This window comes from Emydura macquarii, unplaced genomic scaffold (assembly GCF_026122565.2).
Source record: "Emydura macquarii macquarii isolate MOO-44397 ecotype Brisbane River unplaced genomic scaffold, CSIRO-AGI_Emac_v2 contig_1170, whole genome shotgun sequence".
NCBI lineage: Eukaryota > Metazoa > Chordata > Testudines > Chelidae > Emydura > Emydura macquarii.
In genome coordinates, this window is record NW_027131307.1 from 1,552,710 (window position 1) to 1,570,133 (window position 17,424).

At 55.3% G+C, this 17,424-nt stretch overlaps 1 protein-coding gene across 4 annotated transcripts in view; it reads left to right on the forward strand.

The window, feature by feature from the left end:
- The window catches only part of CEP250 (centrosomal protein 250), a 133,091-nt gene that overhangs the window by 90,104 nt on the left and 25,563 nt on the right, over positions 1-17,424 (forward strand). For all 4 annotated transcript variants that reach the window (XM_067546872.1, XM_067546874.1, XM_067546876.1 and 1 more), the window contains 7 exons: positions 760-891; positions 1,287-1,430; positions 2,016-2,200; positions 14,126-14,285; positions 15,062-15,386; positions 16,905-17,032; positions 17,277-17,397. In XM_067546872.1, the coding sequence (XP_067402973.1) occupies positions 760-891; positions 1,287-1,430; positions 2,016-2,200; positions 14,126-14,285; positions 15,062-15,386; positions 16,905-17,032; positions 17,277-17,397 (1,195 nt within the window). The remainder of the gene's footprint in view (positions 1-759; positions 892-1,286; positions 1,431-2,015; positions 2,201-14,125; positions 14,286-15,061; positions 15,387-16,904; positions 17,033-17,276; positions 17,398-17,424) is intronic.

Genomic DNA, 17,424 nt, shown 5'->3' on the forward strand with positions numbered 1-17,424 from the left:
AGTGCAGCTAGATGAAGTTTTTTAGTTGTGGATTTCCATAACTTTTTTTAAACCATTTTCAAAGAATTGCCCTGCGATGTTTTCCCCTGTGGAAGTTATCCAGCTCTGTTTCATTTGCTGTCAGTGTGCTGCATTTCTGAAGTATGCAGAATCTACCTGCCAGATCTTCCCCACACCAGAGACCCTTATTGTGTGCCACCCAAAGCCCTGCTCTTTTGTCTGAGTTCCTAGGCACAGCAGTATCCCTACACTGCACCGGCAGGCATCGGAGGGATTGCATCAGTTTCAGAGATGACACCTCAGAGATTTCCCAAGCCCTGTTGGACACTTTCAGTTAAGCACCTACTCTTCCCAAGAGAGCCAGAGATTCCTGTCCTCTTTGGGCCATGACACTCTGCTACTCCAACCCAGTGTACACGAGCAAGAGCTGCTGCTGGCTGCGTGGGAAGAACTGAGGAGCAGAACTGCAGGCAGCGGTGCCCTCACCCAAGATGGTCCAGCCAGAGTCCGACAGATGTTTGTGTTGACCTAGAGCAGTTGGGAGGTGCCATGTGGTTTGGCATCACTTAAGAGGAGAAACCCATCGACAGTGGGTCTTTCTCTATCAGTCTCACCACAGAACCTCGGTCTCCAGTGAAGTGTAGACTGACTCTGGAGACAAGTAGCTAGTTTATGTGGAAGTGTTAGCCTCAGAGATTCAGCAAACTCATTTCATATGTGAGGGTTAAGCCCTCCTTCTCCCCTTCCCTCTTTGTGCAGGTGCTGCTAGACAAAGAGAGGGAGAAGAAGTCTTTGCTGGAGGCACTGCTCCAAACACAGGGAGAGCTGACAGATGCCAGTCAGCAGTTGGAGCAGCTTCGCCAGGAGGTGAAGAAGCAACAGAAGGAGCAGGTAGGTTTGACTTGCAGGGAGCAGTGGAAAGGAGGGAAGGGGCTGTTAGAGTCCAACACAAAGGACAGAAAAAATGGGGGTGAAAGGAGAGATAAAAGGGACAGAAGCAGGAACTGGAGGGAAGTGCAGAGCTGGGAGAGAAGCACTGGGGAAGAAAGGAGGAGCAGGAAGAGGGTTGCATCTGGGCAGGAGACTGGTAAGCCAGAGAGCTCCGTAGAAGGAAGGAGAATGGGATGTTAGAGTGGGAAGCCAGGTGGTATCTGCACACAGAACCACACTGGAGGAGCAAAAGCAGGAAGATGTGATTGATGAGAGGGACTCTGGGGCACAGAACGGAAGGAGCAGGATTTGAAATTTCACAGCTTTCAGTGACTCACTCTTTGGCCTGGCTATAGGACACTGTGGAGGAGCTACAAGCTGAGCTCCGGGAAGCTCAGAGTAAGATGGAGGCAGAGGACAGCAGGCACCAGGAAGAGGTCAGAACCCTCAAGCAGGAAACATACATTCTCTTTCAGCAGCGAGACACCCTGCAAAACCAGGTGAGTGACCGGGCACAGAGCAATGGAGATTCCACCTAGGAGGGTGGTAGTCCCATTGCCTGTTGCTCACCCTCAATGTGCTCCTTACCTTGCTACTCAGCCCCGATTCTGGCTGGGATGAGGGGGAAGGTCCCTCTGTCTGTTGCCTGGCCGCTCACTCCTGATCCCAGCTGGTGGGGGCGATCCCTTTGCCCACGACCCTGCCGCTAGACCCTGATCCCAGCCGGTCTGGGGGGGATGGTCCTTCTTCCTATCTCTCTGCTGTTCACCCCTGACCCCATCCCGATCTCGGCTGGCAGAGATGTTCCCTCTGCCTCTCACCTGCCGTTCGCTCCTGACCCTGGCTGCACAGTGGCATATCCCCATCTGTCATGCTGCTGGTGGTCTTTATTTCTAGGGGGCTTTTCAAGTGAACAAACGCCTCCACTTTGGTCTCCAAACATGTGAGCAACATCTAATGTAAACCTGACACTCTGAAGATCAGATGAAACTTTAACTTGCTTGTTTGTTTTCCCCACAGGATACAGGAAAACTATTGTGTGTTTTAACCTCTGGCTCCTCCACTATTCTTCTGTCGTATTGCAGGTTCAAGACCTAGTGGTCACCAAGGATTCCTGGCAACAGATTGGCCGGGAGGCTCAGCAGCAACTGAGTGAGGTCCAAGAATTATGCAACCAGAAGGTGCTGGAGCGGAGCCAGCGGGAGGAGGTGGAGCATCAGAACACAGAGCTGCAGGCCACACTTGGAGCCCTGGAAGCTGAAAGAGCCAGGTAGGCAGAAATCAAATGTGATGTGGGCTGGATATTTCTCTTTCCCATCTTAACTGATTCCTTCTCTCAGGTCTGTGCAGATGAAAGCTGATCTAGGAACACCTCCCAAAGCTCTGAGGTGTTGGTGCACTTAGGGGCTTGCTGTTTCGTTCTCCCTCTGGGGTGCCCAGACTGTACTGAGTAGCAGCCTGTCAGTTTCCTTCTGCCAGCAGTCAGCAAAGGCACTCCTTGGGGCCACTGCTGGTGCATCTCCTCGAGGCTGCTGCATTTCTCAGACAGTTCAGCAAGATTAGCCAATTGCTTTACCCAGCTGGTAGCTTTTAATAATATTTTGAATGTCTGAGTGCCTTGTATCGAACCTCTATGAAGTCCCTGGCCGTTACTGAAGTTTGAAGCCTCTGGGTTTGTTGGTACTCCCAAGATGATCCCCTACTTTCTACTTTCCAACATCCTGTAGCAGCTGTTAATCTGCTGAGCCTGAGTAGCTGACACAGCTGAAGCACTGAGTTCTTCTCACCTGTCTCCAGCTCTGAGTCAATAAGGCAGTTGGCTGCCTCCCTTAGCACACAGGTATTTTATCCCAACACATTGTGTAATTGAGGTAGTAGGTCTCAGCTGCTTGACTCCACCCAAGCACCAAGTTGTGGCTTGCAGTCTGACATGTCTGCTCTGGCCTCTCTCTCCAGCTACACTTAATGTTGCGTTTGTGTTGTATTTTTTCTTAGTTGTTTCTTCTTGTGCACGTGGAGAATGGGATACATACCAGTGCTCCAAGAAGAGCCCTAGCTATGACCATCCAATGCCCCTCATAGGCACATGCAACTGTATTTTGTGCTCAAGAAGGCCAGTGATTGACTTGGGTGCAAGATGTTCTCTCTCACTCTCAGAATCTGGAGAGAGTGTTCAGAAACTCTCCTGGGTCTGCTCCAGTGTTTTCAGTAATCTGCCTCCAAGTCCCAGAAAATCTTGGTAGTTTCAGCCTAGAGCAATTCAGAGTGGCGAATCGTCTCTGACTAACATGCCTTCCACAGAATCACCCATGATGGTGCATTTTCATCAAGAAAGGACCCGTTGCTCAGCTTCTTCTCTTTACATTGCCAAGTGCATCCCAGTGTGTCAGATAACCTGCCTTTGTGGCATCTCCAGCTATGTTGGCATTAGAGCCAAACCTGTAGCCTTGTGCTGGATGCTGTCTAAGCTGGTCCCAGAACCAATTCCCCATGTGCAGTTGCAGCTGCTGGCCAAGATGCAGCCAGACAGACTGCCTGTCCTGGCAGCTTTGACTCTTTCACACCCAGATGAGCAGAGCAATCTGTAGTGCCTGTGTCTCTGGACAAGAACTAATCTGTGTGAAGGACAACAGTGATTCCCCACAGAAAGATCAACCTCTGTCCAATTCACTGAAAGATAACTAGGACCATTCCCTCTTCTTTGACTCCTTTTCACAGGAAACCAAAGTTTCATTTCGACCAATGCCTGGAACAAGACCCTCCTGTAGGTAGGGTATCTATGCCCTTCCATCCTATACTCTACCAGTGAAGCAGGTGTGGGAAAACTTTCATTCTACCTGAGCTACTTCCAGAAAACACTATAATTAGCACCATCTGGAATCCAGAATCTGATGCTGAATCTGCAAAGATGGGATCTCCAAGTAAATTGAGTGAGGACAACATATGGCCTTCACTGTGCACCAGGAGGATCACAAACACAATGGTGGTCTGGGATTCATGTTTCAGGCATCTGAGGTCTTTTCCTGCTTCAAGCAGCTGAATTTCAAATTAAAACAAATTCCCAGTTTTGTATCAAATGCAATGAATACTTTCTCAAAGCCAGCCCAGAGAAGGGGAAGAGTTATCCCCAAACTGAGATTGTATTAACAATTTCAGGAAAAAATGAGTGAGGAGGAAAGTGTTTTTCTAAAAGGAGAAAGTCTGACTGTTCTAGAAGTGCTGAGAAAAGAAGTGCTCCATAAATACCTAGCAACTATCTAGGGGTGAAATCTGGAGAAGCAAAGGACAAGAGAGATTGTTGTCCATCTATCAAGGTTTTTATATTGAGCCCACTTCTGTAGTATCTGGCTTGGGATGAATGCTCAGATCAAAGACATGATAGCTCAGTGTGATATATATAGTCACTGCCAAAAATCATCAATCATAGAGTATGCACGATCATTAAATCCCTGAGGAACCATGGCAAAATGGCTAGGAGGGACTTGTTTGAATTTAAAAAAGAAACTTGTTTAGTGTTAATCGATTTTCATTCTAAATTCCTGGAGATTTTGGGACAAGTAAACACAAGCAGTAGAATGGTGCATACTCATATTAAATCAAAAAAAGAAGTCTAAGATGTCAGAACTGCTGATTTTTCTTCGAATGATCATCCCTATTGTATTCTTCTGAGTGGTTAGGTGCACGTGCCATGCGCCTGGAGCTGGAGTTTTTGAAAGTAGCACTGTTTGACAGTCTGCACATGCTCCCTGCACTGCCTCATGGTTTTGCTCAAAGTGATAAAGCAGGGGTGGGGAACCTTTTTGTTGCCAAGGGCCTGATGGTGGCCCTGGCCGCGGGCGGGGATTCGGCGGCGGGGGGGGATTCGGCGGCGGCACAGTTACGTGTGGGGCGGTACCCGCCGCCTGAATGCCGCCACCGTTTCCGCCTTTTCGGCGGCGCGGTTTTACAGTGTCCACAGGGTTCCGTGGGGCAGTAACCGCCTCCGGACTCCCCCCGCCGCCGAAAATGGGCAGACGGCGGCAGGGTTTCGGCGGCGGGGCGGGCGGGATCAAGATCCGGCCCGCGGGCCGGAGGTTCCCCACCCCTGTGATAAAGGAACACCGACATCTTCAATTCTTTCTCACCACCATATGGTCCAGTTTGGAGCTTCTCCTCTCCTCTCATCATTGTGATGCTGTAGGAAGCCGCTGTGGCCTCCCACGGAGCCAGAGCCTGAGGAAGGACGCCCGCGCTCTGATTGGCTCAACTCACACCCTGCCCTGGAGTCTGCCCGGCAACAAAGGGCCCGGGCCGGGATAGGACAACCTGGCCAGGCCAATTGGCTGCCACAGGGTGGAGCCCCAACAGGAAGGGGAAGTACAAAAGCCTGGCCCCTGAGCTCAGTAGGCCGCAGACTGCTGCCAGAGGCGGACGTGCTGCCCCGCCAGCAGAGGCCTAGGCCAGAGCCTAACCGCCGACGAAGAACCCCGGCCCCACCTGGGCCCGGGGATTGGATAGGGCCCTCGAGAAGCTGGACTAGGCAACCCGGCCAGGGCGACTGGGCCGAGTTACCCCGACCCCGAGCCCGGGGCCGTACTCTGGAACCGCCAGACTGGGCTGAGACCCCAGAGCGGCCCGAGTGGCGGGCACCCCCGGAGGCTGGGCTAGATTTGGAGGAACTGCCGGCCGCCGAGCCCCTCCCTATAGCGGGGCTGGACTTGGAGGAGCTGCCCGAGGCCGAGCCGCTCCCCACATCCAACGACCTTAAGGAGCTGCCCCCTGAAGAGGAGCTCCCCACCTTACCCCCGGTCGACGAGGAAGGACTGACGGCGCTACTCCTGGAGGACCACCTTCGTGGCACGGAGGAGGCAGGTACTAGGGTCAGTGGGGAGGAAGTAGCCCAGGGACAGCCACGGCCTGTGGCTGAAGCCGCCTTATAGCCGGTGTGTTGCGGCGGGAGCCCCGCCGGCACAGTGGCAGCCGCTTCTGCCACTGCTAGGGCCCTGGGCTGGGACGCAGTGGAGACGGGTGGGCCTGCGTCCCCCTCCCCTTTTCCCTAGCCACCCCAGGAGAATTGCTCTCCTGACCCCACCTGAAGCCGTTGCCTTCTCCGCTCACCCTGCCTAGGGGTTGGAGCAACTGACTCCGGGTTCGCTCGCCCTGCCTGAGGGCCTGAGCGATCTGCCTCTGCTCACCCTGCCCAGGGGTTGGAGCAACTGACTCCTGGTTCGCTCGCCCTGCCGGAGGGCCTGAGCGATCTGCCTCTGCTCACCCTGCCTAGGGGTTGGAGCACCTGACTCCTGGTTCGCTCGCCCTGCCTGAGGGCCTGAGCGACCCACCTCCGCTCACCCTGCCTAGGGGTTGGAGCAACTGACTCCTGGTTTGCTCGCCCTGCCTGAGGGCCTGAGCGATCTGCCTCTGCTCACCCTGCCTAGGGGTTGGAGCAACTGACTCCTGGTTCGCTCGCCCTGCCTGAGGGCCTGAGCGATCTGCCTCTGCTCACCCTGCCTAGGGGTTGGAGCACCTGACTCCTGGTTCGCTCGTCCTGCCTGAGGGCCTGAGCGACCCACCTCCGCTCACCCTGCCTAGGGGTTGGAGCACGGGACTCCTTGCTCACTCGCCCCGACTGGGGGCTTGAGTGGCAGACTGAGTGCTCGCCCCCCACATATGGGCGAATTGCCTAAACTGACCTCTCGCCAAACGCGAGCTATTCCCCTGTAGGAAGCCGCTGTGGCCTCCCACGGAACCAGAAACACTTACAGATGCACTTTCCAAAACTTTAGAAAAGCTGTTTAGTACTGTTCATAGTTCAGATTTATTGTTTTTGTCCTGTATTTTCTAGTTTAAATTGTTCCTTTTTTTTCCGTAGAAGTTTTAGGGCTTGGGATGCTGCTTCAGCAGTGTTTCCTGCCAAACTTCCCTCCCTCCCCCCATACCCAAATCTGAGTACAGGATTATGCCGAAGACACCGGGGTTCAAAGTCTGTGCTTTCTGGCCCCTCCTTGTTTTCCATCAGCAACAAGTACCAGCACTGTCTGTAATGCTTGGAGAGAAGCCCACAATGCAGTCGGGTGCAGTATCTGCCTCTCCTTCCATCCCCATACTAGAGAAAACCAGGCTCTCAACCTCAAGATGCACCTCATAGAGCCTGCCACGGGACCAGCGTCAGATCCTGGCCAGAGAATCCCTCCTGTGCATCGGCCTGAGCAAGCAAAGAGCACTACCCCCTACCATGCAGCCTCTTTTGGGTTCCACCGGTACCAGTGCTAAGGACCCCATGCTGGGGCCTAGCCACAAGCCAAGGGAGCATGTAAGCATGGTAGTAAGTCTTCCTCCAAGTCTAAGAAGGACTTGGCACCGTCAATGAGTTCCATCCATGGAGGAACCATGCATTCCAAGACTCACAAGAGCGAGAAAAGGCCGTGCTAATCGCTGGATCTGTCAGTACCTATCACGGATCCTGTGACTGCCTGCTTTGGCTCCGCCGGCACCCTGGAAACTGTCAGTCTCCAGGCAGATGCAGTTACCGGTACCGGTCCCTCTAGCGGAATGGATACCATTGACCCCTGGGAGACTCGGAAGCACGCCAGGTACCCACAAGTGGTTTGCATTAGAGGGGCTGCATTCGCTACAAGCCCCGATCCAATCAACCATTCGCAGGGCTCCTTCCCTCTCTATGTTCCTGCCACCTCCCATTCCAGCAGCTCCAAAGGCACCACCATTTGGATAAGTCTCTGACTTCTCTGATTTGGACGATATGGATATCCGACACAGTCCACTGCTCCCGTTCCAGGAGCATGTCTACAGCAAGGTTCCGACAGCATTGTGGCACCTTGCCTTACCCACAGAGCTGGTATCCGGCACCATGGTCACAGGCTACACAACAGCAGGGTGAACCGGGCTGGCCATACTGGAGCTCGTAGCCCCAATATTCACCATCTAAATGGTCCTGCTTGGTTTCGGAGGATTCCCCCAACTTGCCACTACAACCCTCATTAGGTAAGCACTCCAGGATAATGTTGGATGATATACCGATCACCCTGGTACCAACAGATCCGCTGAGGCATCCTTCATCTCCTCCAGACGTGGCTGCTTCATCAATCCCCTCCTCTGCGCCAGACAACTATTGCTAGTTCCAGGAACTGCTGTGGAGACTAGCCAACACTCTTGAGATCACATTAGAAGAAGTACAGGACAGACAACACCAGCTACTTGACATCTTGCACGCTTTGGTACCAGTGAGAGTGGCCCTGCCAATCAACATTTCCGTTCTCCAGCTGGCATGCACTGTATGGCACACCCTTGCCATGTGCACATCTACTCTGAAATGAGCTGAAAAGAGGTACTATGTCCCCCTCAAGAGGTCAGAGTTCCTATTCTGTCATCCTCCACCAAACTTTCTGGTCATCCAGGTGGCATCATTGCAGTCCAAGCAACAACACCACACCCCACCCCATCTGACAGAGGAGGCAAGAGACTAGTCCTCATGGGCAGAAAGGTCTTTTCCTCGGTGGGACTCCAATTCCATATTTCCAACTATTTAGCCCTAATGGCGAAGTATGACTTTATCAACTATGGATGAATGGCTGAGTTCACCAACAAACTACCCCACAAGATCGCAACCAATTCCAGATAGTTTTGCAGGAGAGCAAGTTACTCACCAGGTCCATGCTACAGGCCACAGTGGACTCTGCAGACATGGCATCCCGTGTGTTGGCAACAGGGATAGTTTACTCATGAGGTGGGAATCCTGGTCACATTCCTCAGGCTTTCCCAGGGAGGAAAAGAACACTATAGATCAGGGGTGTCAAACATACGGCCCGTGGGCTGCATTTTGCCCACAAACCTTTTTGATCTAGCCCGTGTTCGGCCAGTGTTTCAGTGAGTCGTGCTGCCGCCAAAAGTTTCTCTGCGTATGGCATTGCCCCTTTAAGAGATCTGTCGGCGGAGGACCCACTTTAAGAGAGTCTTAAAGTGGCAATACCATCCTCCGCAGAAATCTTTTAAAGCGGCAAGAGGGTCCCCCGCGAAATCCCGCCGCCAAAAAGGGCCCATGCCACGCCGCTGAAAATGGAAGATAACCCGAATTTTTCAGCGGTGGGTATTGCATGGCCCCTGTGAAGGGCATGTTACGTGAATTTGGCCCGTCACCATCAACAAGTTTGACACCCCTGCTATAGATGATCTTCCATTCAGTGAATTGCACCTCTTCAATTACAAGAGGGATTAGTCCCTGTACTCCCTAAAGGACTCTAGAGCCACATTAAGATCTTTGAGCATCTACACACCAGTGCCGAAGAGAAAGTTTTACCGCCTGCCCCAATCACATCGCTACAAGGTCCTATAGCTATACCACCAGTGTACCTATGAGCCTCCTCAAAAAAGGCCTAAGGTCCACAGAACCTGTCTGCCTACATTGACTGTCTGATCATCCACCCAACACACCCAATCGTCACATAAATGGTATTTCTGAGTGTCAGTAAAGAGCCTTCAAATACTCCGTACACCAGTGCCCCTCCTGGCTCCCCCTTCAGGGGCTGCCTCAGACTCTTTCTGCCATCATGGAAAGCCATAACAACAGACAAGTGGGTCCTAGATGTTATCCAGAGTCATAGAGTTTACAGCAATGCCCCCATCACGCCCTCCATTGTGATCCACAGGAATGGAGCACTTATTCGATAACATCCTCCAATTAGAGGGGAATTCCCTCTTGCAGAAGGGAGCTGTGGAACCCTTTCAGGGCACAGAGTTTTATTTGAACTACTTCCTAATACCCAAAAAGAATGGAGGTTGGAGACCGATCTTGGCTCACCAACAGCTCAGCCGTTCAATTTCCAAACCAAGATTACACATGATCATGCTTGTGACAATCATTCCCTCCCTAGAAAAGGGCATGTGGCTTACGCCTCTCGAAATGCAAGATGCCTATATCCATATTGATATACACCCGACTCACAGAAGGTTCCTGAGGTTCAAGGTGGGACCTCAACATCTTCAATACAGGTTCTATCTTCGAGTGATTGCTCATATCCATTCCAATATAGGTGTGAGCACACCACAGTGCACGGTTCCTGGAACTTTTTTCCCCTTAGCAGACCCCATAGGGCCGGCTCTGGTGCCCCCTGGAGTGCCCTGCGCATGCCGCAGCGCATGAGGCCCTGCCGGCCCTACGTCCGCTCAGTCTCTTCTTTCTGCATGTGACAGTCGGATGGAACTAGCACTTGCTCTCTGCAAGTGCCATTCCCCTTCTTTGAACTCTTTGTTAATCAAAGTACCTAGTTAGTTTAAGTAGTTGTTAAGTGCTGTAGTTTAGGAAGAAGTCCCTGACAGACTTAAGGTGGTCGGGCTATGTCCCGGCCGCCTGGGTTTAACTCCCCCCTGACACTCCCCCCACTCGGTACCTTAAATGCCTGGGGGGACAGCAGACAAGAGTAAGATATGCAAGGCTTTTAAACAGTGAGCCAGAGCAGAGAGATCAGGTTTAAAGCCTTGCTCCTATTGCAGCGCTCTGCTCTGTGTCCGGGTCATCCTGCTCCCCCTTGGTGCGGAGCGCATCGTCGGCACTGGACTCCACTCGGCACGGAGCAGCATCTCCGGTGCCGATGATGATGAGAGCGCATGGACCGCGGACACTCCCCTATGCCATGGGTACGGGCAGGATCGAGGACAGAGATGCACCAGCCACGACCCATTGAGTCCCCTCCGGGTCTGCATCTCTGAGCAGGGGTCCACCCCCGACTCCTCGGAGTGGGAGAGTGCCCCTGCCAATGCGGAGGTCTGGTGGCAAGAGCCTTGTTGGCCGGCCTATGCCACCTCTGCCCCCCCCCCCCGGCCGAGGGAGAAGGGGCCAGGGTCCCGGGGTAAGCCTGCGTGGGTCCCCCCAAAGGGCGGTGGAGATCCCCGGTTCAGGGAGGACAATTTCCCGCCAGATGGCCATCGGGGGTAGAGCGAGGACGCTCCCCCAGTTGGTCGGCACCGGAGCTCCCGGTGGCAGCGGGGCTCCCATGGGTAGCGGGGCTCTCCCGGCACCGGAGCCCCAGGCGGTGCCGGAGCTCCCAGCGGCAGCTGGGCTCCCGCCAGCTCCACAGCCCCAAGTGGGGCCGGAGCCCCCGGCAGCAGCGGGGCTCCTGCTGGCTCCGCACCCCCAAGCTGGGCCGGAGCTCCATGTGGCAACGGGGCTCCCGCTGGCTCCACATCCCCAAGTGGGGCTCCCGCCAGCTCCACACCCCTCATTGGCTGCGCAGCTCCAAGCGGGGCCGGAGATCCAGGCGGCAGCGGGGCTCCTGCGGGTAGCGGGTCTCATGCGGCATCGCAGCCCAAAAAGAAAAAAAAAAAAAGCTGGGGCCGGAGCTCCCGAAGGCAGTGGAGCTCCCGCCGGCAGCAGAGCTCTACCCGCACCGCTGCCCCAAGTGGGGCCGGGGCTCACAGCCGCCCCGCAGCTCCACGCGGCACCGGACTCCACGCGGCACCGGGATTCCACGCTGTGCTGCAGCTCTCCACGAGGCTGAGGGCTCTTTGGAGCTGCCCCTCAGTGGTAGGCAGCGAAAGCACGGTCCCCGGCGTGGGCAAGGCACCCAGGACCAAGGACGACCGCCTGTGTGGCGGCTCGGGTCCCACGGGGGGGAGGGGCAGTCAGAAGGTGTCCAAGCAGGCGGTAAAAGTGCTAGTAGGGGTACAGTCCGTACCCTGGCACAGTCTGAGGCCCATAAACACTGCTCCTCGGTTGAGGAGTCGGACCCCATGGAGGCACCCTACGGGTGCACCCCTTCAGCAAGGGGAGCACCTGCAAGACTTGCCTCGGTAGTCCTATTACTCTTTCCCGGATGAGGCAGTCTCCAGGGACCACATGGCACCATTGAAAGATTTCAGGGCGCACCAGGAGTTGCTCAAGAGCGGGGCCCCTACCTTGAGGTTGGCTTCTGCCATCCTGCATGGAGGAATCACGCTGGCTAAGGCAGCACTCCAAATGTCAAACGACGCTGCTGCTGCGGCGGGTAGGGCCATAGCCCCCGTAAGTTCCATGAGGACGTGCTCATGGCTGCTATCCTCAGGCCTGAGGTGCAGCAATCTATCCAGAATCTATCCAGGAGACTAGTGTGCCGCCCTCGCCCTACAAGGATGCATACTTTCATGGGTCTGTCCTCCAGAGCCAACGGGCTGGCTCCTACCACCAATTTACAGCCTGCCCCTTGACCTATCTTCGGCTCCAAGGGTGTTCACCACTTGCATGGCGGTAATGGCGGCCCACCTGACACGAAAGGATGTGCAAATCTTTTCCTACCTGGATGATTGGTTGATAGGGGTAGGCCCAGGTTCCCAGTGCAGGTCAGTGTGACTCACGCTGCTCCATGTGCAGCAGGTTGGGTCTGCTCATAAACGAACAGACGTCCACTGACCCCAGTGAAACGCATAGAATTCCTTGGGGCCACCCTGGACGCTCCCCAGGCCAGAACCTTCCTGCCTCAGCCATGTTTTCAGGTGCTGGTCTCTATCTTCTCCCAGCTGCACCGATACCCCACAACAACAGCCAGGCACTGCCTACTGCTGTTAGGCCACATGACGGCCTGCACATACATAGTGAGGCTAGCTCGCCTGAGGCACAAGCCATTTCAGGCATGGTTGGCCTCGGTATATGTGCCGAGCAAACACCCACTGAACTGGGTGGTCCAGTTCCCCACCCGCCCTAGCCTCCCTAGATTGGTGGAGATTCCACAGGGCAGTAGGGAAGGGCGTTCCCTTCATGGAACTGATCCCGTTGGTCACCTTAAGCTCCGATGGCTCGTATATGGGATGGGAGCCCACATGGGTGCCAATCTGAGCACTCGGGGGTTCTGGTCGGTGGAGGAAAAGTGTTTCCAGGTCACCGTGGGGGAGCTGAGAGCCATTCGCCTAGCGTGCAGGCTGTTCCTCCGATCCCTGACAGGCAGAGTGGTGCAGGCACTGCCAGACAACACTGCAGCCATTTTACATGAAGAGGCAGGGAGGGTCGTCCTCCCTGCCTCTCTGCAAGGAAACTACCTGTCCGTGGGGCTTTGCCAAGAGGCACGACTCCGCTGGACTGCCTCTCACCTCATGGGGGTGAGGAGAGACGAGGCGGATCGCCTCAACAGGTCGTTTCTACCCCACCACGACTGGTCGCTGCACTCAGGAGTAGTGACTGCGATCCTCCAGAAGTGGGGTGTCCCCCAACTGGATCTGTTCGTGTCAGTTTGGAATGCGCAGTGCCAAGCCTCGGCTGGCGCCGGGATCATGAGACTGGGTTGCTTTCAGATACGTTCCTCAGTAACGGGACGGGGACCCTCAGGTATGCGTTCCCGCCCACTCCACTCCTGCCAAAGGTCCTACTGAACATAAACAGGGACAGGGCAGATGTCATATTCACTGCTCAGGCCTGACCGAGCCAGCGCTGGCTCAGCATGCTGCTGGACCTTTCATTGGCCCCACCCATGGGGCTCCCAAGGCTGCATGACCGTCTCTCCCTGGATTCCCTGCAGCTCACGGCCTGAAGGCTCTGTGGCTGACGGAGGTAGAGGGAGCCTGCTCGGTGCAGGTCCCACAACTCCTGCTGGGCAGCAGGGGCCCTTCTACACTGGTCATGTATCAGGCTAAGTGGACATGGTTTACCTCTTGGGCGGAGTCCCGGAGCATTCCGCCAGCCTCTTGCCTCTGCAGGCGATCCTGGAGTACTCCGGGGTCTGGTGCTGGCCTAGTTGACGGTCCACTTGGCAGCTATTTTGGCCTTCCATCACCCGCTAGCGGGGAGATCCCCGTTCTCCCATCCCACATTGGTCAGGGTGCTCAAGGGGGTGGAGAGGTGGTATCCCCAGGTCCGCAACCCGGTGCCTCCCTGGGATATCAGCCTGGTCCTCTCGAGACTCATAGGGCCCTCCCCCTTGGAACTCATGGCTTCATGCCCTCTGCCGCGCTTCGTGGACGGTAGCCTTCCGGGCAGCCATTACCTCAGCTTGGGGGGTCTCCAAAATTAGGGCCTTGACCTCGGAGCTCCCTTATACACTATTCTGTATGGATAAACTGCAGTGTCGGCCACGCCCGGCCTCCCAGCCTAGGTTGGTTTCCGAATCTCATTGTAACCACTATTGATCTCTCCCTGTGTTTTTCCCAAACCGCGTGGTTTGGGGGAGGAGCGGAGATGGCATTCGCTAGACGCGAGATTTGCTCTGGCCTGCTACATTGAAGAGTCCCTTCTCTCTTTCAGCCTGGCCCTGTCCCTGGAGGAGAAGGAGCTGAGACTCAGAGCCCTCCTGGAGAGTGATGCTGCCCAGCAGAGTGAGAGCATCAGCCTGCGTGCAGCCCTTCGCCAGGCTCAGCAGCTCCATTCTGACCACAGACGAGAGATACAGGAGCTCCACAGCCAGGTGCCTGCACCCCAGCATTCCCTTCCTCAGCAGCACATCAGACTTTCCCAGCCCCACCCTCCCCACTGTACACTGGCATCTCCCCTTCCCCACTTCCTCCTTACCTCTCCCCTCACCTGCTCACAGCCTTGGGGCTGTGGTGCCGAAGCCTGGATCTGCTTTCCCTCCCTACATCTGTGCACCTGGGACTGCAGACCCCGAACCCCCAACAGGAAAACAGCAGACTTTTGGAGCATCGTATGCCTCTAACGCAGATGTTGGCTTCAGGCGGCTGTGCCTGGCCCTGCAATGCACTAAGTTCTCTCTCTGTTACTGGAGGAGGGAAAGAACTCAGAGCTGGGAAGGTGGGGAGTGCTTCCAACTCAGCCTGTTCACCTGGCGTGCCAGACACAGCATGGGGGACTGGCTATTTCCATAGTCCTGCCTCCATGTGTTTGGTGGGCAGCTCACCTCCATAATGGCATAAACTGGCTCCCCCTCAAGAGCCTATTTCACCCCCTATGTTTCTTCTGGTTCGTTCTGAGGGTGTGGGGCATGGTGGGGTGGGGAACAGTATTCCGTGTTTCCCTGTGGGTGGGGAGCTCTTGGCCTTTGAAGGTCCCGGAGCTTATTTCCAGCCTGCCCTCTGGGTTCAAGTCCTCCTCAGTTTTGTTCCTTTGTTGGTAGGAAGGTGCCTGCTCGAAAGCAGCTTTTCTACATCATTATCTCTCCTCTTCCCCCTCCCTGCCCTCACAGTAGTTGTGCTGAGCCCGACGGCCTGTGCTTCTTTGCTGCAGGTCCACTCGCTCAGGCAGGTGGGGCTAGAGAAAGAGGCTGGCTTAGTGGCCCATGAGAAGCAGCTGTCACAGGATCTGGAGGAATCACAGGCAGGCGAGCGGCATTTGAGGGATTTGCTGCAGATGCTAGAGGCTGAGGTGTCTCAACTGCGCCTTAGCCTTTGCAGCACAGAGAGCCGGGCAGAGGCACTCACTGTAGAGTGCCGCCTCACCAGCAGTGCCCGCTGTGAAGCAGAGTCCCAGCTGGCCAGGCTGCACACCGTTCTGCAGCACACACTGTGGTGCAGCACTGTGGCAAGGGGAGATCTTGTCATATGGAATGGAGGTGAGTGTGGCTGGTGTCTGGTGGTGTGCTGGAGGCTTACCCCCTGAAAGGCCAGGTGGATCTGCCCCAAGGCTGAGAACTACAGCCTAATGTGGGAGAGCTGGGGGCTCCCTTCCTACTCCTGCTTTCCTGGATTGGACTGGCCCATATCGCTTGCCAATGCCCTTGCTCTGTTTGAGAAAGGCTAAGAACAGTGGGGACCCTTTACTGAGAAGTCCTCAGTCTCTGACATGGCCACTCTTGGCCTCCATTCTGGGCATTTGAAAGTTTTGCCATGTCCCAGCTATCTGCTTCTTCTGGAGCAGCTGAATGGGATGGCCTAGGCCTGGTTAGAGACTTGGGCGGGGGGGCGGACACTCCAGATCTGACCAGCAGGCGCCATGTGTGATGGGTTTATACATCTTGTGGGATGCTGTGCAAGAGGCAGGAAGCACTGCAAGCCAGAGGAGACCCCAGCGCAGGTCATCAACCCACATGTGCTGCTGAGTGTATGGAGTCCCACTTGGCAAGGTTGCCAACACTTAGAAATGTCCCAGGGACAATTGCCCCAAGAAGCAAGAGGCTCCCAGAGAATTTTGCATGCATTTTGTAGGGCTGTTTTGTTGCAATCCCCCCGTCAATAGTGAAAACAGGTACCAAGGCTGGGTGAGAGAAGGTCAGGTGGGCATAGCTGCTTGGAGATGCTCCCGTGTTTCTCAGAGCTGATAAAATTGCCCCCAAGCTCTCTCTCTCCTTCTCCCAGGTGTACCTGGCTTCTCGCTGGCAGTGTTTTCTGGGAGGAGAGCCCTGCGGCCTGTTTCTCCCCCCCAGCTCTTTTAGGGAGGGCTCATTAGGGCTGTGGGCTGTGCTTTACCCCCTCCCCCATTTTTGTCTGGGGGCCATTTCTCCCTCTCTTTCCAGAGTCCCCAAGAAAGGTTTCTGCCATCCCCTCTCTCTCTACGTTTTGCCGCCTCCTGAGAGGAGCTGCTGCTGAGGGCTGGTGGTGTGGGAGGGACTCTCTCCTGGCTTAATGCTACCAACTTCTGGGGTTAAGGGAGCACCAGCAGGGCTGGAGCCAGACATGCCTGGCAGCAGTGTCTATAAGAACTGTGACCAGACTGGGTTTCATCCCCCTTTGCTGGGACAGAGAGGAACGTGGGGCACGGAGCAGGAGTGTGGGGCTATTGGTGAGTGTGAGGCAGTCTTTGTCTCTAATGCCCGGGGGAGGGGAGGGGGGGAGGGCAGGCCCAAGCCCCAAGCCCCAGGAAGCCCTGAGAGCCTTGACTTGCTGCAGAGAGAACAGAGGCACTGTTTGTGAATGGGGAAGTGACCTCAGCCCCAGCCATTGGAGAATGCATGACATCTGGCATGACATCGAATTGTCAGTCAAGGTAACGTGAAGAGTGTCATCTACTCGTTGTGACATTAACTGTGGGACCTGAGAAGCCTCCAGACACTGCCAGCTTCTCCTCCATGTAACCAGGGTTCTCTCCCTGGTGACTTTTCAGCCAAACTGATCTGCAGGGCTTATTTCTCCAGAACAGGATCATGGTTTTAGGCTGGCTAGGCCTCAGCCTAAGGACCTCCCCATGGAGCTCACAGCAGAGAGAGTGGCAACAGCCCTCCGGGACCTGCACCATGACCTCAGGCAGACTCTGCAAGATCGGGTAACTGCTCTCCTCAGTCACTCACTTCCCCTGCCCCTCTGCTGAGCTTAAGCAGCACAATAAGGTGCTGTGGCTGAGCTGGCTCGAATTCCCTGTGCCAGTGCAGCCTAGACCTGTTCCATCATGGGGATCCCACTCACTCCTGCTGCCCCAGTTGGTTCTGGCCTTGCCGTAGACTTTCCCCTCTCTCCTCTCCTGACACTGTGTGTGTGCTGCTTCAGACAGCCCCTCCTGCTTTCTCCAGGATGATGTCAGGAACAAGGCTCAGAAGCTGGAGCAGGAGCTGAGCAGGATGGAGGCCGAGAGGGACTGCCTCAGTTCCCGCACCCAAGAACTGCAGAAGTGGTTGGCCCAAAGCCAGGAAGGTACACAGCCCTCCTTCCTCCTGTATC